The 27,458-nt window shown below is 42.6% G+C and overlaps 1 protein-coding gene across 5 annotated transcripts in view; it reads right to left on the bottom strand.

Moving 5' to 3' along the window:
- LNX1 (ligand of numb-protein X 1) overlaps nt 1–27,458 on the bottom strand; it is a gene marked incomplete at both ends in the record, with an annotated part of 88,818 nt that overhangs the window by 9,950 nt on the left and 51,410 nt on the right. For 4 of the 5 annotated variants that reach the window (XM_084233119.1, XM_084233120.1, XM_084233121.1 and 1 more), the window contains 5 exons: nt 3,857–3,991; nt 17,139–17,510; nt 19,725–19,927; nt 24,895–25,047; nt 25,548–25,789. In XM_084233119.1, the coding sequence (XP_084089245.1) occupies nt 3,857–3,991; nt 17,139–17,510; nt 19,725–19,927; nt 24,895–25,047; nt 25,548–25,789 (1,105 nt within the window). The remainder of the gene's footprint in view (nt 1–3,856; nt 3,992–17,138; nt 17,511–19,724; nt 19,928–24,894; nt 25,048–25,547; nt 25,790–27,458) is intronic. The other variant, XM_084233123.1, reaches the window with a different exon arrangement.

Here is a 27,458-nt window from a genome sequence, read left to right as displayed (position 1 = left end):
AATTTAAAACACAATACAGAATGCTATGGAAAACAAGGCCAACTTTTCATGTTAAAATACATACATATTTTATATACATGAACACACAGATTATATATATATATAATCTATCTATCTTGCTATCTATCCACCCACCTACTGCCCTAGCTCTTCAACAGCTGCCTAGTGCTTCATCATGGAGCTATGTCCTTTCCCCCATTGATGACCATCTGGGTTGTTTACACTCCCTTGCAAAATTAAACATTGTCACTGTGAACATCCTTAGACACACATATCTTGTGCACTTGTGTAAATATTTCTTTAGGCTCATGTTCTAGAAGTACAATTGCTAAAGCAAAGAGTCTGAACATTTTACATTTTCATATTGATAAATTCCTTTTGAAACAGTTCTATCTCACATATTTCACCAATACATTGTGAAAATGTTAATATCCTACATTGAATTTTATCATCTACAATATTTTCCCAGATGGAAAGGATAGTCCAATCATTTAATTGGCTTTCTAGTAGTTAATCTGAACATCTTTTGTTGTCATTTGAGCTGCTGACTTTACCTGTGCAATGGGTAAGAATACCCATAAACTGCAGGTTTATGGCTAAAAGAAATGCAATTGACAGGAAGATATGACTTTGTCTGGAAACATTTTACTTAAAAAATATATTGCTAAGTTCATTTGAAAGCAGCAACATTATATGTCTTATGAAATATTCCAGACTTGAGAATGGCTTCTCTCCTGCTTTTCTAGTTAGCAGGACTAGAATGAGGTTTACATTGTTTTGTTGCAAAATAATGTTGTCTGAATAGTGCATAGACTGGCAAGATACTCTTTTAGGAAAAGGCTGGAAATGTTATGTGCTTCCCCACTGCACCGCTACCTTTAGAGGCAACACACAAGACCTAAGTCTCTTACTTTTCGGGTAACTGTCAGGAAAACGTATGAAACAATTACCTAATATTTCCAGAATGACTGTAACTATCTCACTGACTAGCAAACACAACCCAAATTCAATTCTGTCAAAACACATGACATATAAGATTTGAATGCTGAAACTTGTGCCTCCTGGCTGCAGAGACACATCCGCTATGCTTTTAGATACAAGTGCTGGAGAGCGGTCTTCTCACACTTCCTAGCGCTCGCCAAACAGCCTTGCTGCCCTGCCCAGAGGGGTGGCCCTGTTGAGTTCCTGCGGGCTCAGCACCAGGGACAAGAATGCCTCTGGTAAGAAATGTGTCCTGTGTCTCCCAGAGCAATGCACCTACCCACTCCAGACAGCAATATTAGGGTACCTGTGTACCATGACATTGGCAATAAAAACACACACAATATTTGCTTTAGTTTTTTAAAAATAAAACACTCTAGACATTTAAAATAAGTATGAAGACGAAACATAAAGACCTACCCATGTCCCATGCATCCAGTGTCAGAAACACAAGTCCGTGCACAGCGACACCCCTCCATGACTTCTCTGGTCAATTCCCTTTTCCCTCCCACTGAGGTAACCATGCTCCTAAGTTTGATTCCTTCATAGCTTTTCACATGGCTAAAATATTTTCTGTCCCACATTTCCTGATTGGCCTTCTTTGGCATTTTTCTGAATCACTGAAGCTTCTACTATCCATGCTATTTCTAAATCAAATAAAACTTTATGAAGATCATAAAAAATGAAATCAAAGAGCCCTATATATTTCTGTTTTATTTAGTCACTTTTTTTTGTAGGAGGGTATTTTGGAAGGTCAACAAAACTATAAATTAAAATGAAAATAATTACAATTTTCCACTAGGCCAGTTTGTTTTGTATGTTTTCCAGGAATTGGACACAGGACAGAGGGTTGTGGCAAAAATCTGATCAGATAATTCTGGCTCTTTCCATGATTCATGGAAGTTAGATGGAAGGAATTATAAAATCACAGTGCTGGTGGAAGCATCATTCTTAGTGGTTTAATGAAGTAGAATATAGTCTAGTTAATTCAACTAGTTAATCAGATAAAATCTAATTAAGTTAGGGCCTCCCCGGTGGCGCAGCGGTTGAGCGTTGGGTTGCGAAGCTGCCCGCGGCCTCTGCGGCGCTGGTTCGATCCCTGGCTGCTCCCCGGCCACCGGAGGAGGGTCCCACATGGCGCGCAGACCTCTCCTGCCGCCCGCTGCTCCCCTCAGCAGTGTATTTCGGTCCTTCTGCCTGCTCTGCTCCCCGCTCTGGCTCTGGTGAATTCTCTCACCCTCCCGCGCTTCTGACTGTACCCAGTGCTTGTATAAACAAAACAAATAAATAAATAAATAAATAAAAATGCCTCTTAAAAAAAAAATCTAAGTTAATAAACTAGTTTTCCATTAATAAATATCATTAGTTTACTATGCCTACGCCAGTGCTATTTACCAGTGAAAAGACAACAGGGAGTCCTTAACTGTAAAATGTTCTAGCAGGATGTATTTGGTCTGCCTAGATTGCTTATTGTAAATAAACTTGGAATTTATAGGTTTATGGGACATGGATGGCTGGACAAAGGAGATGGATGTCACCATGTAGACTGTAATAGCACAAAAAGCAGAGATATTCCAGAATCAAAGTTTGACTATTGTTTCTACCTACATTGCTCAGAAACTACTCTTGTGTTATCCTGAACTGAAGCAAAGCCCAGTGTCCATGGTAGGCATTCCCTAATCTCTGCTGCAAGAAGAATGGGCTACCTAAAAGATTTTATTTTTCCCAGTGACAAGTGATGTAATGAAAACAGATCCCTGGGGAAATGATGGCTTGAAGCTCATTGCCACCACAATAGGATGCCAAGTTAAGGCTACAGGACCTGGAATTTGTTCTAAACAAGGCTTGTGTTGCTTAGATACCCATTCAAGTGGAGAGGTTAAGGCACAAACCACAAACAGAAGTACAAAATGGGTTGAGCCACATCATTGAAAGAGTTTGCAAAATGTCAACCTGAAGAATGGATTCCACCTACAGATGCATTCTGCTTCATCCTGTTGTATTTAAACATTTTTCTGCAATTGAATGCCATAGTACAAGACATGTCCTCCCTAGTCTGCCACATTCTCAATACTCCCTAATGTCACATGGGCTTCAAGTGTTTAAATTATCTTCCTGGGCCCTTCTGCAAAAACAAATATACTAAAAATATCAGGGGAATGTTATTTTAATTTTCAGGCAGACAGGAATCTTCAAAAACCAGAAACCAGGGCCTCCCCGGTGGCAGAGCGGTTGAGCGCTGGGTTGCGAAGCTGCCCGCAGCCTCTGAAGCGCCGGTTCGATCCCCGGCTGCTCCCAGGCCACCAGAGGAGGGTCCCACATGGCGCGCAGACCTCTCCTGCCGCCCGCTGCTCCCCTCAGCAGTGTACTTCGGTCCTTCTGCCTGCTCTGCTCCTGGCTCTGGCTCTGGTGAATTCTCTCACCCTCCCGCGCTTCTGACTATACCAATGCCTGGATAAATAATAAATAAATAATTCTTTTAAAAAAACCCAAAAACAAAAACAAAAAAACCCCCCAGAAACCAAGCAGACTTCTTATTTCATTTCAAAGTGAATGTGAAACAGTCCTTAAACAGAATGACTGTTGGAAAAACAAGACTTCTGTTTGACTTAGACTAGACATCAGGTCCACATATGAGGTCTGGAAGGTCAGGTTTCAGAACTCCCTCCACCTTCCTCTCTCCTCCTTGGACAGGTTGCACCTGTTATCTTACCAGGTCCTAACAGTAGGACTTTGGACTTTTAGTTTTGCAAGACAAGTCAAATAGTGCTTAAGTGATGAAGTCCAGAGATCGCACTTAGAAATGCTAACTAAAGCAGGCTTCTAAGACCTAGCTCCCTGCAGGAGCGGTGGACATACCCAGGCTGGGTCTCACCTTGGGAGTGTTGCTCCTGTCTCCTGGCCCTGGGGACTGGCTGCCATTGCTGCTCCAGCCAGCTTCCTGGAAGATGTCAGGACTCTGTGGGCGCACCTGGCGGGACACGACGAGGTGAACACGCCTTTCACTGGCCTGGATGATGAGAACAGGTATTAGTCACTCTCAGAACTTCCATCTAAAGCATCTAGCACCAGGGCCTCCCTGGTGGCACAAAGGGTTGAGCACCGCACTATGAAGCACTATGAAGCAATCTGCAGCCTCTGCAGCATGAGTTCGATCCCCAGCCAGCCAGGGAGCAACCCACATGGTACAGCAGACCTCTTCTGATTCGCCTACTCCTCCCCTCAAGCAGTGTATTTCAGTTAGTCTGCCTGGTCTGTTCCCCACTCTATCTCTGGTGAATCCTCTCACCCCCCACATCTCTGGCCTGCACCCCAGCTCTCGTATGCATAAATAAATAAATCTTTAAAAAAATAAAATAAAGCATCTAGCACCAGAGGTTAGCTTTGTCTTTACTTTTTTTTTATGGGGAGAAAAGATTTCTTGTATTTTTTATGGAAGTGCCCATTTTGTAATTAGCCAAGAATAGGATTTCTTTCCTAGCCTTAGATCAGGCTGTGAACACTGCTACAAAAGAAAAGCTAAGGAAAGCCTGATTCATTCAATGGTCTTTGAAAGGACATTGCACTGGTAATATTTGATGAATGGCTTCATCACACGAACCATGTCTGAAAGACTTTTCAGATAGAATAAGGTGTATGGTGTATGGGAGTAGCCTGTTCAGAACACAGACCAAAGGTCTAAGGTCAAAGGTAAACAGCAAGAAAAGGAAATGGAGTTAGTGGCAATGGCACTACCACTGCAGGAAGGGAAATCCTGCCTCGGCCAGCTCAAACATTTGGGCTGGAGAGGAGGAGTACTCTGTAAATCTAGGGATGACTCACTAGGTTCTCATACAATCTGATTAAAGCCTTTTTTTTTTTTTAAGATTTATTTATTTATGCATACAAGAGCTGGGGTACAGGCTAGAGTTGGGGGGGGCAGTGAGACGATTCATCAGAGACAGAGTGGAGAACAGAACAGGCAGATTGAGCAGGGGCAAGTCAGGAGAGGTCTGCTGTGCCATGCGGTAGCTCCCTGCTCAGGGATTGAACTCGTGCTGCAGTAGCTGCGGACAGCTTCATAAGTTGTGTCTTAACCCCTTGTGCCACCAGGGAGGCCCAAAGACTTTGATCCTTTATTTTTTATGTGACCACTAGTCTTCTTTGCTTTGATACTTGAATAGAACTTTATTAGTAGCAAGTGTATTGCTCATTGAAAAAAATCCACTCCAAACCATAAATTTATAAAGTGACTACGCATGTGTGTCAGAGTATGGGTCATTATTTCAGAAGTGCAGGGCAGTTCTGCAGAGGTCCCAGACCTGCAGGGCAGGTAGACTAGATAGACTTTGGACCAGTGAAATGTACATAAGTTCAATCTGAACTTGACAGTTCAATCTGAAGTCGCCAGCTGACTTCACTTATCACTTTCATAATAGTTGATAGTGGTTGAGATACAGTTAGATTTGATTAAAAAGGGCCTCAAGAAAGGCTGGGTGTGGGGACAACAAGGTTGAAGAAGAGTAGAGGTAAGGGGTTGGCATCTTTATCTTGGCACTGGACTAGTCACAACCACAGCAGAGACGGACCTTGGCCGGCCTCCTGTCTTCCATCACAGTATGGCTATCAGACCATGGAAAATCAGGGTTTGGAAGGAGGCCACAGAATGCCTGTACTCTCCTGCATGAGCTCAGACAAGAGAACTGAGCTGATTGTCCCCTGGCCCTCTGCATCTTCCTTCCCAGGGCACATAACTCACTCCCACTCTCAGGATATAGGGCCTGACTTTCAAAACCTTAATCAGAACTCCTACCAATGAAATCAGACCCCCAGGACTGGCCAACACTGACCAGCCCACATCTTCAAGACTTTGCATTCTTATATGACTTAACAACACTTCTCAGGGCCCTTTGGAAATGGAGGGGACATCAGTTGGGTGGCGAAATTAGATGAACTTTTTAAAACAACTGCTAGAGCTTATTAAGTGACTACTGCAAATGTCAATGTGAACAGGGACCTGTCGAGGTGATGCATTTTACATAAACTTAGAAAACCAGAGTCTAATGGGTTCCAACAACAATGTCTGAGTCCTTCACTCATGCTTGTTTCCACAAGCCTAGGCATTACTCCTGATGGTCACATAAGGCCTAGGTGTCCTTCCTTTTTGCATTTGCCTGTCCCGAATTCCCCAGTGTTTCTCATAACATATAAAGCCTGTGTTAGAACGGACCAAAAATAGCAAGCCCAGGAAATGAAGAAAGCTGACACCAAGAACTACCATGTTAGCCCATTAAACTGAATTCCTGGAAGGGGATTTTATAACTATCTCTTTGTACTGCAAGCCCCACCCTCATGAGGTTATCTCTGGAAACTTTCTGAAGAAAAAATTACTAAAAGATAAGAAGTGGCAAACATTCAGGTCAACACTTCCACTGCTGAGGCCCTATTTGTTTCTTATTTTCAGGGAAACCCCAGTGTTGTGGAGGAGTTCCTTGGGTTTCGTCTCCAGGAGCGTGAACTGTATCATGCTTGTTTGGGACCAGAGGCAGCCGCATGGCCAAAGCGCCTCATAAGAACTGAGGAAACTTTCAAGTACAAATATGTGCTTATGTAAGCGACTTTAGTAATAAGAACAGATATAAACTAAGACTAGGATGAAAAGATTGTCTCTAAAGAGGAATGTAAAATGTAATATTCATAAGCTTTTGAATATGTCTACATGACAGATGTGTTTCTAAGTGTACTGTATATTTTAAGCAGAAATCTTTTTATTCCTGGTTGGTTTGTATACAGCACACTAAATGGATGGAGTGAACAAGTCATTATGTATGAATTGCTTTGTCTTTATGGTAAAAACAACTAATAAATGCATAAGCATTAAAAAAAAAAAAAGAACTGAAGAAACTTAAGACATACAGAATTAACTTGCCAGGCGAGTTCAAAATGCCAAAGAGTAGCCTGCAAGAGCTATTCAATTCACATTTTCAAGCATGATTTTCTCACTGGATTTTCAAATGCCAACTTTTAGTATTAAGTTGTTGGCAGGAATAATACTCTAATAAATAATTCTGGTATCAATTTACTTGGAAATAAATTTTCTGCTGGACTGGATCTGCGATGCTTACCAGTCACCTAGTAAAAGGCTCACAGGGAGAATATTTAATGCATTTTCTTCCCGAGCATTTGAAGATGTGAGGTGGAAAACGAGCTAATGTGTTTGTCCTGGCTCTAACTCACATGAGCAGCTGGATTTAGTGTCAAGAAACAGCCCTGAGCACGAGAGTCTGTCTTTCCAAGGGTGTGAGTCTGGTGTGAATGTAGATTGCAGGGGTGAGGCGAGGAGACAGAAAGACTGAGGAGAGAAAAGCAGAACCTTATTTCCTACTCACACAATCTGCACCAGGAGGACAGATGTGGCTGACTTCTCATTTTGATAACAAACGGGCAAGCAAGAGCCCACGCCAGGGCAGAGGTAGGACCACCTTTTTCTCACTACTCTCGGGATGATGCAATTTGGGTAGAAGGACTGCTGAACAATGGGGACAGTCTCAAGAGGTAAATGTGGCCTGAGGCAGACCCTTTTCACTGAGGTCTTCTCTCTTTGTCCCTTAAACATCTTAAATTTTTTTAAAACATCTTCAATTTTAAGGCAGGCATTTGCATCAAATTTTGCAGAGTCTCTGGGCTCTGCTATGTTGTCCTTTCTCTTCTGAGAGTGCAACATTAAAATCCCGCTCTCCTTTCCATGGGTTAAGGGGGGCGGACTCTGAGGGCATCCACAGTAGATCTTAGATGGCTGCAGGCTTCTCCACAAACATTCTGCGCCATGGCTGTCACGTGTCCAGGCCAGGCATTTCACAACAGCCTTGGGACACAGCCCCTGCCCTAGGAAGGCTGTCCTCATTCAGGGACAGCAGGAACAGGCGCCTTAAAGATATGAGTGGCACAGGTAAGAGTGTGGAGGAGTGGGGCCAGTTACTTCTAGCCCAGGAAAAGGGAAAGAACTAATGTGCAACTGAGCAGACTTTCTAATGAAAAATCTTGTTTCGTTGCTTTGTTTAACGACTTATTCTCTGATATTTGACTCCAAACCGTGAATAATACTTGTATGATAGGAGTAAGCAAAGGTCACAGGAGGCGCCATAGCCCATGTGCCTCATTTGTATTTTAGCCATTTAAAAATAAAATCTCATGTCCTAGCTGGAAGGAGTCAGAGCTCTTCATGGTGATATTCCAAGGTAGGCATTTTCTTCTCTTTAGCCTGGAAATGGCTCTTTTCCCTGTAAAATCCACTATGGCTGACAAAACTGCTCATAGAGTCAGGATGCAACAAGGACCAGTAAACTTCATAGAGCAGAGAGATGAAAATCACAGATGCCACTGCACAAGCGGGCAGAGGAGCATTTTGCAGAGCAATATGCTGGAGATGGGGGAGAAGCCAGTGATAACCAGGGCATAGCAAGAGTTGACAGAGTATCTGCACTTCAAGGTGTGAACTGCTCATCTAGCCAAGGGGCTTCACTTGGGAAAAAAAAGGAGGACTGGAGTTAAACAAAATGCATTATAGGGGCCTCCCTGGTGGTGCAAGGGGTTAAGTCTTAGCACGATGAAGTTATCCACAGCCACTGCAGCATGAGTTCGATCCCCAGCCAGGGAGCTACTCACATGGCACAGCAGACCTCTCCTGTCTCACCCACTGCTCCCCTCAGCAGCTCATTTCAGTGGATCTGCCTGTTCTGCTCCCCACTCTATCTCTGGTGGATCTACTCACCACCACCACCACCGCACCTCTGGCCTATACCCCAGCTCTTGTATGCATAAATAAAATAAATCTTGAAAAAAAAAAAACCAAAATGTATTATAGCATATATAAGCATATGCTTAAATGCTGACTAAACTGTAATTCATGTAGGTCCAGTGTGTTTTCTGTAGTTTCTAAGATTTCAAGAGTCATCACACATAACCACCCCTCAGGCCCAGAAAATTATTCTACTCAAATACCTGAAACAGGGAGACTCCAGCTGACTGCTGGTTATAAGATTCTGTTGCTCAGAACAGATACAGCCTACACATAGCATCCTTTATGGCACAGGAGACCTGTGTGTGATTGGGTGATCACCTTGTTACAGACTGTAAGAACTTTAGTTGAATTTTATAACATAAGCTCTTCAGAGGGCCTGTCATTACTTAATGTACCACTCATTAACATCAGAGGGTTTAATGACCATATCTTTGGGAAAAAAAAAAAAAATCATGCTGTGTTTGCATTCCTTACTGGCTTCTTTTCCAAGGACCCAGGGTGAGGCAATCTCACTTTAATTTTCAGTAGACATTTGTGGTCATGGTTCTCTGGGGTTGCCCTATTCTAGCTTCCCTTCTGGCAATTGTTCAAGTGTCATTGTCCATCTTGATGTACCCACAGAACCCTGGGGAACTGAGGAGCAATTAGTCCATAAAATTAGGAAGTCAGACATGGAAGAGATGTTAGGCATCAACTAATCCAACAGCTTCTCTGTGGCCCAGGCTTCAATCCCCCACACAATCCTGCTCATGCTTCAGTGCCTCCAATGACAGTGAGCTCAGTATATCCCAAGGCCGTGCAAGCCATTTTCAGATAGCACTCATTAGACGTTTACCCTTAGATGAGCTTAAATTTGCTGTTTTCTTACTTGCCTACAGGTTCTAGCCATGGCCTCTGGGCCATCCCAATTCAATTTCTGTATGACAACCCTATTTGAAGAAAACTCTCATCTTCCCCCTTTAGTTCTTCCTTTCCAGTCAAATATTTCTAGTTTCTTCAATATTTAATATGTTTTCAAGTCACTTAAAAAACTTGATGACCTCTGAACTTGCTAATGAAGTTGAATGGGGTGTTTGTACATGCACAATTGGACCTAGAAGTTCTGGTCTGACCAGCACGGAGTGGCTGTGATTGACTAGGTTCAGCCAAGACCTCATTGATGGAGTTCCCATTTTGCCATTTCATTTGTGCAGTAGGGATGAGCTCTGCGTGTAAGAAGTCAAGATTGGCATCAGGGCCTCCCTGGTGACACAGGCTGTTGAGCGCAGTGCTGGGAAGCTGTCCGCAGCCTCTGCAGCGCGTGTTCGATTCTGGCCACCCGGAGAGATACCCACATGGTGCGTCAGACCTCTCCTGTCTAGCCTGCTGCTCCCCTCAGCAGTGCATTTCAGTCAGTCCGCCTGTCTCTGGTGAATCCTCACCCTCCTGCACATCTGGCCTGTACCCTGGTTCTTGTATGCATAAAAAAATAAATCTTTAAAAAAAAAAAAGATTGGCATCGGTAATCATCATTACTCATTGAAAGACAGGAAGATTCGCAAGACCCCCCTATGGAACATATCACAGCAGGAGACCTTAGCGCTGGCTCAGGGGATGGCACACAGACCTCAAGAGGCATCAGAACAGGGCTACCAATATCAGCCAGGAGAATAATAAAGTCATCAGTCGTTTCTGTTGACATGGCCACATACAATGCAATCAGGTATGAAGACAAAGTTCTCGCCCTAACCCTTCTCCCAGTGAGCAGGAGAATCGTGGAGAAAAAGCAAGCTCTCATTAAGCAAAATGTCAGAGCTCTAGAAATATAATTTGAATTAATGGGGCACTGTGAATTGATATTACTTTATCATGAGGATAGTGAGAGCAAATCTGATGTATAGTGATATGTTCACTACTGAAACTTCAGTACCTATCATAGAATCTGTGACCATCATCTGCTGAAGAAGCAGCAGCCACTTTGGTGAACGAAGAGCTACAAGGGAAAAGGAGATTCAGGAGGCTTGGAGGAAAAGTGGTGAATAGGACCTTAGTATTTGACTAGAGTAAAAGAGGAAAATTGACACAGCAATTTGGTCTATTTTTCCCACTAAACTGTAGATCCACATTCATCCTTACATTCCCAGAAGTGTATCTTTTAAGTTCAAAGAAATGAAAGATGATGACAGTCTGATTTATCTAGATGTCAGTGACAAGGTCAAAGTGAGAATTTAGTTGAGTGCCTGAATCTGCTAATCACTGAGTCATCAGAAGGACCCAACTCCTTGGCCCAAGTATGTTACTCCTGTGATTAATTCTGCTGCATGGTAAAAAAATCAAAACCATGCATGTGGGATTGTGGAGGTTGCAGGAAGAGCAATGAAGTTTTCAGATTGCCTAATATTTGCATTGTGTTGCTGCACAAAAGTTGAAAAACTATAGCTGGCTAACTCATGCTTTATCATGAATGTGTGAAATTTGAAGTCCTGCATAAAAATCATTTGGACTTTAAGAATTCAACTCCATAAGAATGTTTTAAAATCTATGTATTGTTTAGTCTATGTGTATTAAATTTACTACAATACCACGTTAAGAAAACTTATTTAAATAGGAATTTGATTCTGTATTAGCTGTGCCAATCTGTTAAAACCAAACCAAACCAAACCAGATCTAGCAGGTCTTATTTCACTGGCTGTGCTTACTGGCTCCAGGGAACTTGAATGTTGAAATTACCAAGAAAGTTCTGTTTTCATCCAGGTGTGGAGAATTCATGTAGGAGTCATGTAGTTAGAAAGAATGTAGGTGATTAAGCAGTCCACACCTTGCCTTCTGGTCTACTTAAGGCCTAGCATTCTTTTTCAGTCTGCAAAGGCCAGTTGTCAGTTTCTCTAACGAAGAGTCTTTAAATATTAATTCATGTGTGGGTAATCACACATTAGTATTAATGAAAACCCATCTCAACATCACATCATCTACAAATGGTTTTTGAATTTTTTCAGTTTCTGCATTAAGTCAGGAAATTGTCTAGGAAACAAATGACATTAGAGGGATACTCAAATTTGAAATCCATCATTATTCTTTTTAACTGTATATATTTGAACTTCTAAATAAATGAATTCACTGATCCAGAACTGCTGATGGATGAGCACATCCCCAGATAGGTATGTCTCAGAATAAATCATTTCATAGTGATTACTGGACAGATGCATTCTGAATCTCCTAGGTTTGGGAAGTTGGAGATCTTCTCCTGCCTAAGGCCTCAAATCTTTGCTCAATTATTTGAAGCATGCACTGGATAATTCCAGAAAGCTGTCTTTTTCATGCAACTATTTGAATAATGGTGCTTAAAAAAACACACACACCCAAACACTTAATTGACAAGGTTGTACTAAGTTGCCATGTAAATCAACCGCCCCCTGTTTGAAGCCCCTGTCTCCTTGGAGCTTCTGACTCTTAATCTGTGTAACTCTGGGATCTGGCACCCAGGCTTGCTGCTGAGTAAGCTGAGGTTAGAGCTCCACATATGTAAAGCTGGTCAAATTTAAAACAGTTGTGGCTTCTCTGTACTAACTTTTCCCTGAAATAATGTAAAAGGGCAGAATGTGTGGTACTATGAGAAAAAGCATGGCCAAAACGACATGTTGTCTGGGAATTTCTTTGTAAGGTAACTATGATTCATGGAGTAGACACACAGGGCACTGCAGCCAAGGCTTGGTTGGAAATTTGAGTCTCAACCTTTGAAGGGTATTTAGTTTAATCCCCCTGCCTGGTGTGTGTTACAAGTATCACATAAATAAAATCTATTCTTGAGATTGCTTAACTGAGTTTTCCCAGCATTCTACTTTTTCCATTTCTTTTCCAACTGGACTTGCCCAAACTGGCTGCTTTTAAAGCACATTAGGTTTGCTTAATGAGCAGAGGAATCTTTTAGCAAGTCCCGCTATTGGGCAAGATCTTCTCTTGTAAACAAATTTTCTCAGGGAAATTTGTGTTCCTCTTCGGTTATTAATCAACAAATGCAGAATGTTATATGTAATCAAAAATTTCCTAAACAAAGCAAGTAAAGGAGTTTTCCTTTTACCTATGGCCAAGTAGAGCTGGCAGATTATCTCTAGAATGTGAGTTGCACTGATGGACCTGCAGAGGGCATCAACAAGAGTCAACACACACAAGTGATGATTGCCTAAAGACCTACTTTTTTAAGTTATTTTAAAAATTTTTTTTAAATAATTTTATATAATTCTTACATCATTTTTCATTTTTGCACAATGTATGCATTTTCATTTTGGTTATATTCCCCATACAATTGCACCCCCCCGTTGTTTTGACCCTAATCCTTCCTCTCCCTGCCTCCCCCCACGCCCTCCATAGTGTGTCTCTGGTTTACAGTTGCTTGTTGATTTTGATTTTTACTTTGTATTAATTAGTCTTTTTCCTGGTCCTTTATTTAGGTTTTCTAAATTCCTGCTATGAGTGAGACCATCTGGTATTTTTCTTTTTTCTTTCTGACTTATTTCGCTGAGCATGATCCCTTCTAGCTCCATTCATGTTGATGCAAACTGCAGGTGTTTAAATTGCTGAGTAATATTCCATGGTGTATATGTACCACATCTTCTTGATCCAGTCATCTATTTTTGGGCACTTGGGTTGTTTCCAAAGCTTAGCTATTGTAAATAGTGCTGCTATAAACATAGGGGTGCAGGTGCCCTTTGGAATTAATGTTTCTGTGTCCTTTGGGTAAATACCTAGGAGTGGAATTGCTGGATCATATGGAAGCTCTATGTTTAGTAGGTCCAGAAATCTCCACACAGCTCTCCATAGTGGTTGGACCAGTTTGCACTCCCACCAGCAGTGCAGAAGAGTTCTATGTCCTTTGGGTAACTATCTAGGAGTGGAATTGCTGGATCATATGGAAGCTCCATCTTTAGCAGGTTGAGTTATCTCCACACAGCTTTCCATAGTGATTAGACCAGTTTGCACTCCCACCAACAGTGCAGAAGAGTTCCTATTTCTCCACAACCTCGCCAACATTTGTTGTTGCTAGTTTTTTTCATATGTGCCATTCTCACTGGTGTGAGATGGTATCTCATTGTAGTTTTGATTTGCATTTCCCTGATTACAAGTGATGTTGAACATTTTTTCATATGCCTGTTGGCCATTTGCACACAACACTAATGATAAAGGATTGATCACAAAAATCTACAAAGAGCTGATGAGACTCAACAAAAACAAAGAAAATAATGCAGTCAAAAATTGGGCAGAAGAGCTAAAAAGAAACTTCTCCAAAGAGGAAATGTAAAGACCTACTTTTTAAAGGGAGAAAAGAAAATGATGCTTCATGCAGAAAAAAAAGGACTTTTTTGTTCCAATGTTATTAGATAACATTGTCTCACCCATTGGCACATACAGGCTAGGGTCATCTGTTTAGTACTTGCCTGATTGTACGTGAGAAAAGAGATGGGAATATATTCCAAGCGCCATGAAGCCAGGAACTATGTCAGTATTTTTCACTGCTGTGCTGCATACCTTTGGCACATAGAAAGTGACCAACTAAAAATAACTGGACAAATTCAAAGGGACAAAGAGTAAAGATCCTATCAATCTTGGGGACAAATGGCATGTAGAAGTAGATTTATTGTGGGATTTACAATAAGTGATTTGATAATAGATCCTCTGAGATGGAAGTAACGTGTGAATTATGCTTCGTGTATATTTACATATTTATAATTTGACTTAGTATGTTCATACAACAAATATTTGAGGGTCTGTGATTGCCAGGCATGTCTCTAAATGCTTGAGATAAAACACTACTCGGGCAGATAATTGGTAGATAGAAAAAAATAAAGCTGATTAGAGAAAGAGAATGGGGAGTGGGAGATGCTTTTTCAAGTGGGATTGTCAGTGAAGGTCTCCTTAGGAATGACACTTAAGGAAAGATGTGAATTTAAGTGCAAGCGAGTTATGCAGATATTTTGAGGATTCTCCCAGCCAGAGGGCCAGTCCTAAATTGAAATTTTTGAAAAATAGCAAGAAGGCAACATGGGCCTGGTTAATGAAAATTCTTGTCTTTGATTAGGAAATGAAGTTGGAGACATGAGATCCTATGAGCTCCTGCCAGTCATTATAGGGATTTGGAATTTAATCCAAGTATCTTGGGCAGCATTAGAGGGCTGAGTGCCACAAGGGACATGATAGAACTATCACTTTCCAAAGCCAGAACTAACTTCCGTGTGCAGGACAGAAGGGAGGAGATCAACTGCAGAAGCAAGGAGGTCAGTTAAGAGGCTCTGACCAAAGTTAATGATGTCTTGAATTAGACACCATAGAAGTTTTGGAGGTGGACAGCTGGAAGACACTGAAAACAGTGTCTTTCTGGCCCAAGTAATTGAGTAATGGTGATGCCATTTATAGAGACTGGAAAAGACTTAGGGAACAGGCTTGGCAAGAGGTAGAGTGGGGAGAAGTCAATGGTTCAATTTTAGACACTAAGTTTGAGATGCTGTTGTGACATCCACAGGGAGAAACCCAGCAGCTGGAGATGGACATATGAATTTGAAAACAGATAGCACAGACTCCAGAAGGGAAGTGTCTCTTATAATTCTGCATTGTTTTCCATTTTCTCCACAGGGCATGACCTTAGGTCCTGTTGGGAAGATGAATATTCATCAAGCCCAGAATCAACTTGGAATGGGGACATCACAAAATGCCATAGTTCAAGGGTGAAGGCACCACATATGTTTCTTCTCCTGGTGCAGAAGGAACAGTGTATAACCCCAGCACACTCTCCACCATTGGACAATAAAGTCACCTACCACTGGGTTCTCCTCAAAGAGGGACATGATACCCCACTCAGGATAGCGGAAAGAGTTACCAACAATTGGAGGGGCTGTATAACCAGAACCCAAGGGTAGAGAAATTTGTGTTTAGATGGTTCAAGTCCTCAAGGATGGACTTTGGCTTCTGATCATCGTACTCATGGAATTTGGTGCAAGGTTCAGTAGAGGCCTACTGCTGACTCACCGTCTACTCTTGAGGTATCACAGCTTCCGTCACTAAAGAGAAGACGCTACTATGTGCTGGCTGGTTCAAATGCTTCTTAAGACAAGGCCTTTAAACTTGCATCTTTCTTATCAACTTTCCATTGCTTCTAGAGGGATCTTTCTAGAAGAACATGTCACTTTCTTTGTTGAGCCCTTGTAATGATACACCATAACTTTGAGGATGAAGTCTGAGCTCTTAGGCTTGAATCACAAAGATCTACCTGATCTGGCCCTTCTACCAGTCCTGCCTCAACTATTGCTACTTTTTAAGCAATATACATACATAGTACAATGTATACATAATATATATGCAATTTACAATGCATAACACATGTTCCAGGTATTAACCATTTTCCTTACTGGCTTTTAGGAAAACATCCTTCTGTGTTGTATCTCATTAGAAAGACCCTCCCTGCCTCATCTGCCTGGATTGCTGGCTGATCCCTGAAAGGGAACCCAGTTTAAGGTCTTCCTCCTCTTTAAGAATTCCTAGGACATCTAAGCAAAACTCTTTGTCTGCACCGGCACAGTACTTAATCTCTCCAATGCAATACTATCACACCAAACAACAGTTGTATTAAGAGTCCCTCTTTCCTGCTAGATTTTGGCCTCCTTGGGAGAGCAGTCTAGGGCGATCATTTCTGTTTTTTGAATCTAACTCAGGATGAGGCGAGCAGCAGGAACTTAATACATTTTAGCTAAATGAAGTGAAGAATAGCTTAGAATGTAAGAGGCCAGAACAAAACCTGCCCCTCTAAGAATAAAGCTAGAAACTCTGAATATTATAAAAACTCCTAGTGATCCAGCCAAAGCTAACATGATGCATGTTGGGGCTTGATATCATCTCACTGGCTGAGAGAGTGATTAGTTTGAAGCATTCAGGACATTGGGTACTTTATTTGCTTGAATGATCAATAATTATGCCTCTTATTAGGGGGGCTTCCATGTAGGTTCATGTTGAGTTCCCATGGCCTTTCCAAGGGAGCCCTGAGGGGCATGGCAGAACTTCTCATGGGAGTCAGTACTACTGGAGGTCTTGGATCTGTCTAGACTGTATCTGAATGACCTCTAGGTCTGAGACTGACTGACACACTGGGTACAGGATAGCACAACCTGCTGACCTGGAGTGATCTTAACTTGAAGCTGCCCCACGAACGTTTACTGGCAGTCAGACTGGATGGTGGCAACACCTAGGGAACATTCCAGACTGCAGATACATCATTTGCTTGAATAATGCTCTTACCTAGCCCTTCCATATTGATTTTTTTACAGGGAGGTACTGTGCAGTAAAGGTCGGGACAATGAGCATTATCACTCACGCCGAGTTTCTAACTTGGATCTTGGAAAAGCGCATGACCCACCTGAATCAGATGAGCTGCACTCTCTGGGCTGCCATACCGGAGGTCGTGTCCATTGATGGCTAGAACTCGATCATTCTCCTCCAGCTGGCCTTGTCGGTCGGCCACGCCCCCATTCAGCATGTTGAAGATGAACACACCAGGCTCATCTGCCTTGCGTACCAGTTTTATTCCAAGCTGCTCCTCGGGGCTACTTTTGTTGAGAATCACATGGAAACTGTCATCCCGGGGTCCATAGGTGTCCAACGCCTGTCCATTGTTTCTACTTCGGAACTTCTGCTCACGGAGCACGGTCAGCCGCAGCACCTGGCAGGGCTGGCGCAGGAGCCGCAGGGCGTAGTTGTGAGGCACGTTGCTGATGTCCATCCCGTTGACCTGGGAGAAGGGGACTTCAGAAACTGGAGCCACTGAGCCACCAGCCCACCTGTCACCACCCTTCCCAACAGGGGGTCTGGGTGCTGCTAACCCCCACGACCCCCAGGTGCTGCTGCCTTGTTTTGCATCCAAATATCCCATATCTCTGTTTTCCAACCTTCTAGCCCTGTTTTCTTGGAGTGTCACCTGTACCTCCTTTTCATCTCTGAGTAGGCACCATCTTTCTTCACACTTTCTTCACACTGTTTCACAGCCCCCCCTTATTTATACAATCCTAACCCTCAGTTCTATTGCTTGCCATGCTTATTCTCAGGTGAAAGAGGGAGAAAAAAAGGAAAAATAGGAAAAGGCAAAAGAAGAAAATTTCCTATTGAGCTCAAATGATAACCTTCACCTATAGTTCAAATAAAATGAGTAGATAGTTTCTTTCCAAACATCTCCAGATTAACTTTTCTCTCTGATCACACCTACTGGGAGTTCCGGGCCCCACTATTATGAGTGTGTGTGTGAGAGAGTGATGGTATATTTGTGTGTGCGTGTGCATGAATGTGTGTGTGTTGACAAGTGTGTGAATATGCGAGTGGTAAGACTACATATGAGTGTGTGTGTGTGTGTGTGTGTGTGTGAAGTCTCAAGATAGTCTTGTATGCCATTTTAACAAACTGATGTGAATGGAAGTTTCTAGGCTCTTTTATTGATGATCTGATGACTTAGTTATGCTACTCAAGCTGGGCCCTCTCATGTGTGCCTCATTCATGACTGTGGGGCTGATGCTGCTTGTGGGCTTTGTGGTTTTAATTACTCTGAGCAACACTCCCCCTGTTCCCTGCCCACCATGGAGGGCACTGCTCTGGAAGCAGCATTGTACTCTGTGCTTTAGGACAGAGGCCCCACAGAAGGGAAACAACCTTCTTGAATTCTGTGGTTAAGATTTCTTGCATTTGCAGCCAATTGCTAGAGAGCCTTGGAGTGAGATTTAAAAAGCCTTCCTACAACTTACAATGGTGGGTGTCTGCTGCATCTCCAAGGAAGGGTGGAGGCTCCCTCATGCACAGACAAGACTCAGCACCTTTGTCCAAGCAGGTGAGCTTGAAGACCACTATGCTTGGTCCTGGTTTCCCCCATCACATTCAGGCCAACAGCAGGTCTGGGCAGCCCACTAAAGAGTTCTGGCAGCTCTTTTGCCAGCAAGAGTCAGTCGTAGCCCATAAGAATCACATGCTTTATGATGCCACCCTTGCAGGCAGCAGAGTTTCTACTAGATCGGGGAGGAAGCTACACAGTGTCGCTGACCATACTGCTAACCCCCATGAACTCCAGGCTGATGGGCCCTGTCTTGTAGTCCATGTGGGGGGCTGGTAGGAATTGCTGTGTTTCCACCCAAACTGCTTTCAATTCTTTTTCCTCTTACTCCGAAAGAAATACCACATGATAAGTCAAGTGCTGGCTATTTAGAAACTTAGAAGGGATGGGATGAAATGGTCATCTGAGTAGCAGACAGAAAATACATGACCAGGGAGGGAATTCTTGTCACTTTTGGTACGTAGTTGACTTCTATGTTTATAAATAACTCTTCCTTTATCATCTCTCCTGGAAATTCCTCCTTAAATCATTCCCCCCAGCCAAGCTGCAGAGGAAAGTAAAGCCCAAGGCAGCTGTTTGCCCACGGTCCCTCAAAAGTGTCTTCAGGTTGGTGGGAACTGCTTAGGGCTGACTTTTTTCCCCCCATGAAGGGCCATTAAGTTACAGGAAAGTTAGAAGGGTGTGTGAACATGTGTGATTAGATAAAATGCAAAATGTTTCACGAACCTGCTCTAGAAACAATTTTAGAAAATGCATGCTCCCGTTCTGTATTACTTTATGTTACTTCAAGTAGGAAGGAGGGTGAGTAGAAAGAAAAAGCAGAAGGAAGCAAGAAATAAAAGGAGGTGGGAATTAACTAGAGGATAGAAGAAGAGGGATGGAAGATGACAAAATGATAGAGAAATATTTATGTACAGAGAGAATAAGGGAGACAGAGTAAAAGAATAAGAGTAACAAAGATCTATCTCAATTAAATCAGAAATCAAGAAAAGGCATTAGCAGTAACTATGGAAAGTCACTGCCCCACATTTATTTAACATTTCTTCCATCTATCTACCTACCTATCCATCCAATTATTCTAAAGTGATTTTTATTATGCCCCTTCCCATGTCCCCACGCTATGTTCTCCACCTTTAGTATGATGTCTCCCGGCAGGAGCCTGCCGTCTCTGGCAATCACTCCATCACGATAAATGTGTTGAATGATAATATGAACCAGGGGTGTCTCATTTCCTCCCACAAGACGGATGGACAGGCTCTCATTGGGATCCACTCGATTGATCTTGATGCTGGTAATTTCACCATCTGGAATCAGGTGATACAACCTCGGAAAGACTACGATGGACAAGGTCAGTACTTACTAATGACACCAACCCAACAGGAATTTCCAGCCCCTCCTCTTACAAAATTTTGGTTTCAGCCAAACTAAACTATTCATTGTTCCTCATCCATGTTTTTCATTTTCCTGCTGTGCCAGCAGAAGTTTCTCTGCTGGCAAAATTTCCTTCAAGGCCTGTAAGAAATGATCTTGTCCAATGAAACTCTAGCCTGATCCCTCTAAACATCTCATTTCCCATAAAACTATTTCTTAAAGCACTCACCCTTCTATTATCATTTGTGACCATTTCTTTTACCCCCCCCCCCAATGGACTCTTAAGTTCCTTGCAGACGTACATTCTGGCTGTCCTGTAGTTCTGTGCAACAGATCTCTGTAGACTTCAGCAATGCCCACCAAGTGAACAGAAATGAATGAATGAATGAATGAATGAATGGAAGAATTAAGGGTGATATGGGATGACCTGAAAATTTTATCATCTACTCATCAAGGGACAAAACAGAACAAACTTGTTCTTTCGCCTTCTCAGATCATTTGAAGGTTTGTTCCCAGAAGCCTCTGTATTTCTAACTCAGGGAGTCATAGCTTTCTACATCTGACATTTGTTAGTAAAGGGGAGTCAAAGGGCATGATTCATGCTCTAGAAGAGAGGTTTCTCTCTGGTTTGCCTCAAATCACCAAATTCAGAGCTACAATACTAAGGAAAATCTAGGCAGGTATTTTCAAACTTTATCTTTTAACTGAGACTCTTCTTACCCATGGACTCTCCCACGCCCGGGTCTCCTCCCACCTCAACACAAAAGAGATGCTCTAGCTGTGCAGGTTGAGAACCACAGACACTCAGACATTTTACAGAGGAGGATATTTGAGCTGGGAGGTAACACATTTAGGTGGCCCTCAAAACCAGGACTCCTGTTAGCTCCCTTAGGGGGTTCATAGCCATGACAGTCTCACGGCAGACTTGCCCTGTTGACCTACAAGCTAGTCGCGTTGCACCAACTGGAGCCGTTCTCCACATTGGCTTAACAGATGCGTGCAGAGGGAAGACATTCAATAAATGCAATGAACGCTACATCCAATTTAGGGGAAGTGGCTCCTTGAGACTCTCACGAGTTGCCTGAGGCTCACTGGGACATGGGGAGTGGAGATGTAGCTTCTGTGTCTTGTAGTTGCTGACAGTTCTGCCTTTGCCCTAAGTCTTCCTTAATTATGTGACCAAGAAGATCAAAACTGCAGGACTGGTATGGCTGATTCATTTTACATGACCATTTTTCAAAATCTACAACTTGGACCTCCCTGGTAGTGCAGGGGTTAAGTCTCAGCACTATGAATCTACCCCCAGGCACTGTGGCATGAGTTCATCCCTGGTCAGGGAGCTGACCCACACTCTCCTGTCTTGCCTGCTGCCTCCCCTCAGCAGTGTATTTCAGTAGATCTGCCTGTTCTGCTCCCCACTCTGTCTCTGGTGAATCCTCTTATCCCCCCGCCCCACCTCTGGCCAATATCCCAGTTCTTGTATGCATAAATAAATTTAAAAAATAACCGTTTGAAAAAATTCACAACTTAGTCCATTTTCCCTAATGAACTGAGTTCATTGAGTGCTCAACTCTTAGGAACAATACAGAAAGAATTAAACTTATTTCTAAGTATTGCAGAACATGATAAATTAGTGGCCAGGGGAAGCCTGTGACATTGTAAATGTGGGTCCTTAACTTCCATCTGGGACTGAATGTAAGAGACTGGCTTTGCTGTAAGGATGTGGGCAGCATCTTAATCTGTCAGCCCCTGGTGCCGACAGTGCTTCGGCGATGGAGTTCCATTAATGTTTGAACTACTTTGATTACATGAAGTAGACTATACCACAGGGATTTGTTGAACAGGTCTGGTGACAAGAAAATGGAAATTAAAAAAATAATTTTGCACTAAGAAAGATTTGGAAATCAAAGCTGCAGAATTTCTCTCTTCCCCCTTTCTTCTTACCCTCCCTGCCAACACATTTATAAAACCATACTCCAAAATCTAAACCACTCAAGGATGTTTGACTTGATAGCTTGCAAGGGCATACTCAGTCATACATGTAAATGATGTTAATTAGAGCCACATTAATGAGACCTAGTGAACTTCAAGAGTGAAAGCATTTTTTAAAATGCCGTAATTTGTGCTGGTCTGGGAGGAAACAGTTGTTCAATAATGTGTCCTCATGTAAGGACTAAAGGATAGAATATTTAACAAGTGTTTATTATATGCCAGGCATTGAGCTGAGCAATTTGCATAGCTTTTTTTCTTAGTCTTCACAACAAACCTGTGAAGTAGCTGATTATTCCTTTTTTTTCCAGATGATGAACACTAAAGCTTTTAAAGAAATTAGCTATCCAGGCCAGGTTCATGAAGCTAAGTGATGGATCAGACTCTTTACTTATATAAGATGGATAAACCATGACATGAGAATACAAACTGCAATTTGCTGAAGCAGTGACACCCTAAGGCCATCTCTGAAAGTCCTGTTACCTTGGCCCCTGTACAGACATGACTACCAGCCACTGCCTTACTTCCTTGACCCGCTTCTGCAGTGATCACTTCTGGAATGTCTGAGAAAATTCTTTCTCTCGCTCTAAGTGCCCTGCACACATAACATGGCTGCCATCTTCATCTTCTGGAAATGTTGTGATTTGGAAAAAACTCTACACAAAAGTTTCCAGGTGTGTTCACTGCCCAAAATTAAGTCCAGATGCCAAATGGCTCCCAGGGCCTTCTCTAATAAGGTCTTAACCTCATCCCCCACAACTTACCAACAAATGTCAAGATCCCCATGCCTGGCAACAGACCTCCTGCCCGCCTGTGACTATGCAGGTGTTTCTCTTCAACCTTCTCCCTTTGCAACCTTCTCTTCAACCTTCTCCCTTTGCAAAGCAGCAGAGGCTGCTCTCCTCTCAGGGCTGCCCCCTGTGACTGAGCAGGCCTCTCATTTAGCAAATCTCCCCCTTTAGGGAGCAGCTCTTTCTGCCTGCTTGTGTCTGTGCAGTGTCCTTTACTCTTCTGTCCCTTTTTATAATAAACTTGCCCTTTGGGTTAAAAAAAAAAGAGAAAGATCCCAATGCCCAGCCAGGTGACATGGCACTCCCTAAACAAGGGTTACATGTCCTGCTCAGACATGATGCTCCTCTCCCTATGGCTACCACTGACATTCATGTACACCTCAGTCATCAATGCAGTTTATTTTCTTTTAGTCTTGCATGAACCCCTTGCATCCAGGAACTGGACTTTGTAATTTTTCTATAAAATTATAGATTCCAGTTCAGCACCTTACACATAGCAATCTCTTTTAAAAATGTTTCTAAAATAAACATACAGGTAAACCTTACTCAGGCAGGAGAAAATTTTATATGAAGTGGAGGGAAGGAGCCTTTAAGAAAAAGGGGTAACTGGCAGAAATTACAATTATTTCCTTTACTTATTGCACAAACTTTTGCTGACCACTATTAGGTACCAGATATTGTATTTGGCCTTGAAAATGCAAAAGACTCGAAAAAGAACCTCTGCTCTATGTAGGTACAGTTACAATGAAGGGTGATCCTTGCTATGACAGAGATACAGGTGCTTTGAGAACACAAAGGAAGGGGGACTGTACAAGGAAAACCCAAGTGAATCTTGTATTGACTCTACCTTAGGCCCATGACCAGTAAATTGCCCTACCCTGGAAAGACAGCAGTGTAGCCATTGTTTTTCTCATGTGTATTAACCTGTGTCCTGTTCCAAACACAACTCTATTAATCTCAGTAGAACAAAGACATTGTGGCATATCCTCTGGACATCATCTGGCACCACCAGTCTTATGAAAAAATGATCACTCACACTCAGCAGGGTATAACAATACCCCCATCAAGGTGAGTGGTATGGATATTGCCTCTACCGTAAGTCCTTTCCATGGCTGAGATGTTGAGGACCCCTTTGGCTAAGTTGACCTTATTAAACTTTAAGTGTGAGTAATGGACTTGCTTGCTTCATTCTTTGATTCAAATAGCCTTCTCAACTTGGGGGAACTTATTCATACCGGCAGCTGCATACTGAGAAATCAGGGAGGACTTCTAGGAGGAGGTAAAACCTATGTTGAGCCTAGGAGAAGTGATTAAGATGCCTGCTTAAGGGGTGTGGGAATACAGGTAGTTCACAACACAGAAGTGAGAGAAAGAGACACTATTTACAGGACCATACTAAGTTCAGAGTAGTTAGAGCATGCAGCATGTGTGGTACAGGTAAGAGGTGATAAATAAGCAAGAAGGGGCTCTCTCACATGACTGCTTATGAATTCTCTATGGGCATGAGAAAGACAGAAGTTTGGCTCTACATCTAAATGGCAGAAGTGGTGGGCTCTATAACCCAGTAGGCTGTGAGAGTGGGCTCTGAACTAGAGGCCCCAAGTTAAATTCCTAGGTCTACCATTTTCTAACTGGGGGCTATGGGTTTGTTAATTAATCTCATCAGTTTTGAACTATTACTACCATCATATCTGAAGCCATACTGCCCGCATTCAAGAGCTTGGCAAGTTAACTGCGCCTCAGTTTCCTCATCTGTAAAATAGGGATAATAATAGTAGCTATTTCAGAAGGTCATTGTGAGGATTAAATGGCCTAATGCATGAGCAATACTTAGAACCACACATTAGGCACAGCAGTAATAAGAAATAATTAACATTTCTTACATTCCAGGTATTGTTCTAAATGCTTTTCACATATTATTGTTTATCTGCATTACATTAGCACCTGAAAGGGTTTTCCAATACCTTTCTCTTTATGAAAAAGAATAATTTCTGCCTTTAGTTACTTATGTGAGAAGTAGGCTAACTGAGGCAGAAAAATATTCGCTACTTTTAGGAGGGGCCATAGAAAGTGGGTGGTGCTCAGGCATCATCACCCCTAAGGTAATTCTGGAGGCCTTGCCTGTCCGGACCTGAAGGGGGTTCATTTACCTTCAGGGGCAGTGGTGTGTTCAGAATTTTCTCTACCCTGGTCAGCTTGGTTGGCAACTGCACTCCCGCTCTTTGTCCTTCGAAGAACACTCAGAGCTCGATTAATCTTTTTAAAAGATCTGCTTCTGATAGTGGATCGCTCAAAGGGCCGCGCTAAGGAAGAGAGAAGAACAGAGGTACATATTTATAGAAATCCTCCTGTGCACATGACTACATACAATAAAACATGAACGGTGATTGCTTCTAGGTGGTAGGATCATAGGATTTATATATCTGTTTATCTGTATTTTGGACAATGAAAGATAGATATTTTTTAAAACTCTGCTTTTTCCTGGACTGAACTAATATAATAGCACTTTTCTTGAGTAGAATAGATAGGAAGGAACTGACAGCAGGGGAGGGATGAATCATTAGGTCAAGTTTCAACCCCTTTCACCAAGTCAGACTACACACATTTTAATGACCTGAGGTACTCGTGGTTTCATTTCACTTTGGAGAACAGGACCTTGGATTGTTGCCCAAACAACCAGGATGATTTCTCAAAAAAAAAAAAAAAAAAAAAAAAAAATTCTAGAATGTTTCACAGTGAATATTCCCCAGAGGGCAATCCCAAGGCAAGAAGCCCATTCCCGATAACCACCCGTTTGACTCACCCCTAGTTCGGTTGCTCCGGCCTGAGTCCAATGGGCTGTTTGCTGGCTGACCCTCCTCTGTTGTGGACACATAAGCAGGGTTGTCCAGGCCAGGCTCACTCGTCATTAAGGAGATGGTGGCAGCTGCTGAAAGCTCTGGGGACAGTGCTGCTGCCGTGAGGCTCGCGCAGCCTTCAGAGCAGCCATCTTGGGAGCGCCTCTTCCTGTCTTTGGTCAGGCCATAGTGGGAGGCCCCTTTACAGCTGTAACAAAACCAGCGGGAGGTTGGAAATAGCCCCCTGTTCAACCAGGCCTCTGCAAGTGCACAGAGTACTGAGTATACACTCCTCTCCCTTTTCATAGTTAGGTACTTGCCAACCAAGTGAATCATCTGAGACCATTTTTTAAAGATAAGCATCATGCAGTCTCTTCCAGCAATGTCTACACTAGCCCCTAGAATGCAAGTTCATGAAAGTTGTCATGGTGACTGTAAGACAAGGGCTTGAGGATGAAGACCTTCAATGATCTGGACTTGGTAATTCCTTTTTTTTTTTAAAAAAAAGATTTATTTATTTATTTATTTATTTATTTATTTATACAAGCACTGGGTATAGTCAGAAGCGCGGGAGGGTGAGAGAATTCACCAGAGCCAGAGTGGGGAGCAGAGCAGGCAGAAGGACCGAAGTACACTGCTGAGGGGAGCAGCGGGCGGCAGGAGAGGTCTGCACACCATGCGGGACCCTCCTCCGGTGGCCGGGGAGCAGCCGGGGATCGAACTGGCGCTGCAGAGGCTGCGGGCAGCTTCGCAACCCAGCGCTCAACCGCTGCGCCACCGGGGAGGCCCGGTAATTCCTTCTTGTTGGTATTTTGATAGGAAAGCCCTTAGTCACACCTCAGTCATCTTGGGTTTAGTTCCCAAAGCATTGAACATAAACTTGAGGCTCCTCCCAGATGCCATGGTTAATTGTCCCTGTAAACAGAACCATCATCACTACAAAGCAAGGGAGTGCCCTTAGCAGCACTGTCCCCCACAGGCAGTCTTGCTGACTTCCGTTCTCTCCTTCTGGACTGTTCTCAGAGTGGCTAGGACCAGGGGTTGGGGTCTCCTGCACTGAAAAATTGTCATTGTCATGTCTTTAAACATTTGGAGTATAAAACAACTTTCATGAACTTAAAAAATATGGTGTAGGTGATTGTCCATCTTCATTTACCATCTATGTTACAAAAGAACAGGTCCAAGATTAGGAGACCAGGGTTTTGAGCTGCTTGGGTTTGTATTTTGCTATAAATGCACTTGAAGGTGTGTGTGTTTTGGTTAGGAAATGTGATGATTTAACTATCTCATTGTACCATGGTGAGGAAGTAGCTACAGACAGCCGGACCAGCTTCTACAATTGTTATGAAAGCAGACATCATATATATGAACACTTTCAGAAAGTGACTATTTGCATATAAAGGACATGCCAGTTACTATAAATCATTTTGATCAATTCATTACAGAAAACCCTACACAGTTGAATAACTTAAATAACTCTTTAAAGCCTATGTAAAGTGATTTCATGTTCTTGTATCAAGCCACAGTCTATGATTGATATGATTATTATGATCATCTCAATAGGTGCAGAAAAATCATGAGCAAGTTCAGCGTCTACTTATGGGAACTCTTAAACTTGGTATAGAGGGAAAGCACCTCAACATAATATGTGCCATATGATTGAGTCCATGGTTCACCTCATACTCAGAGGTGAAATGTTGCAAGCTTTTCTTCAAAGATCAGAACAAAAACAAGATTACCAGCTCTCCCCCATTTTATTCAACATAATATTGGAAATTCTTGCCAGAGCAATTTGGCAAGAGAAATAAAAAAAGTCTTTCAAATAAGGAAGATTATTGTATTAGGGATTATTTGTATAGTTTCAAATAAGGAAGATG

The sequence above is a fragment of the Talpa europaea genome (assembly GCF_964194135.1).
Source record: "Talpa europaea genome assembly, chromosome: 5".
Taxonomy (NCBI): Eukaryota; Metazoa; Chordata; class Mammalia; order Eulipotyphla; family Talpidae; genus Talpa; species Talpa europaea.
Note: the sequence above shows the minus strand (reverse complement) of the source record. Positions and strands in the feature narration are given on the sequence as shown.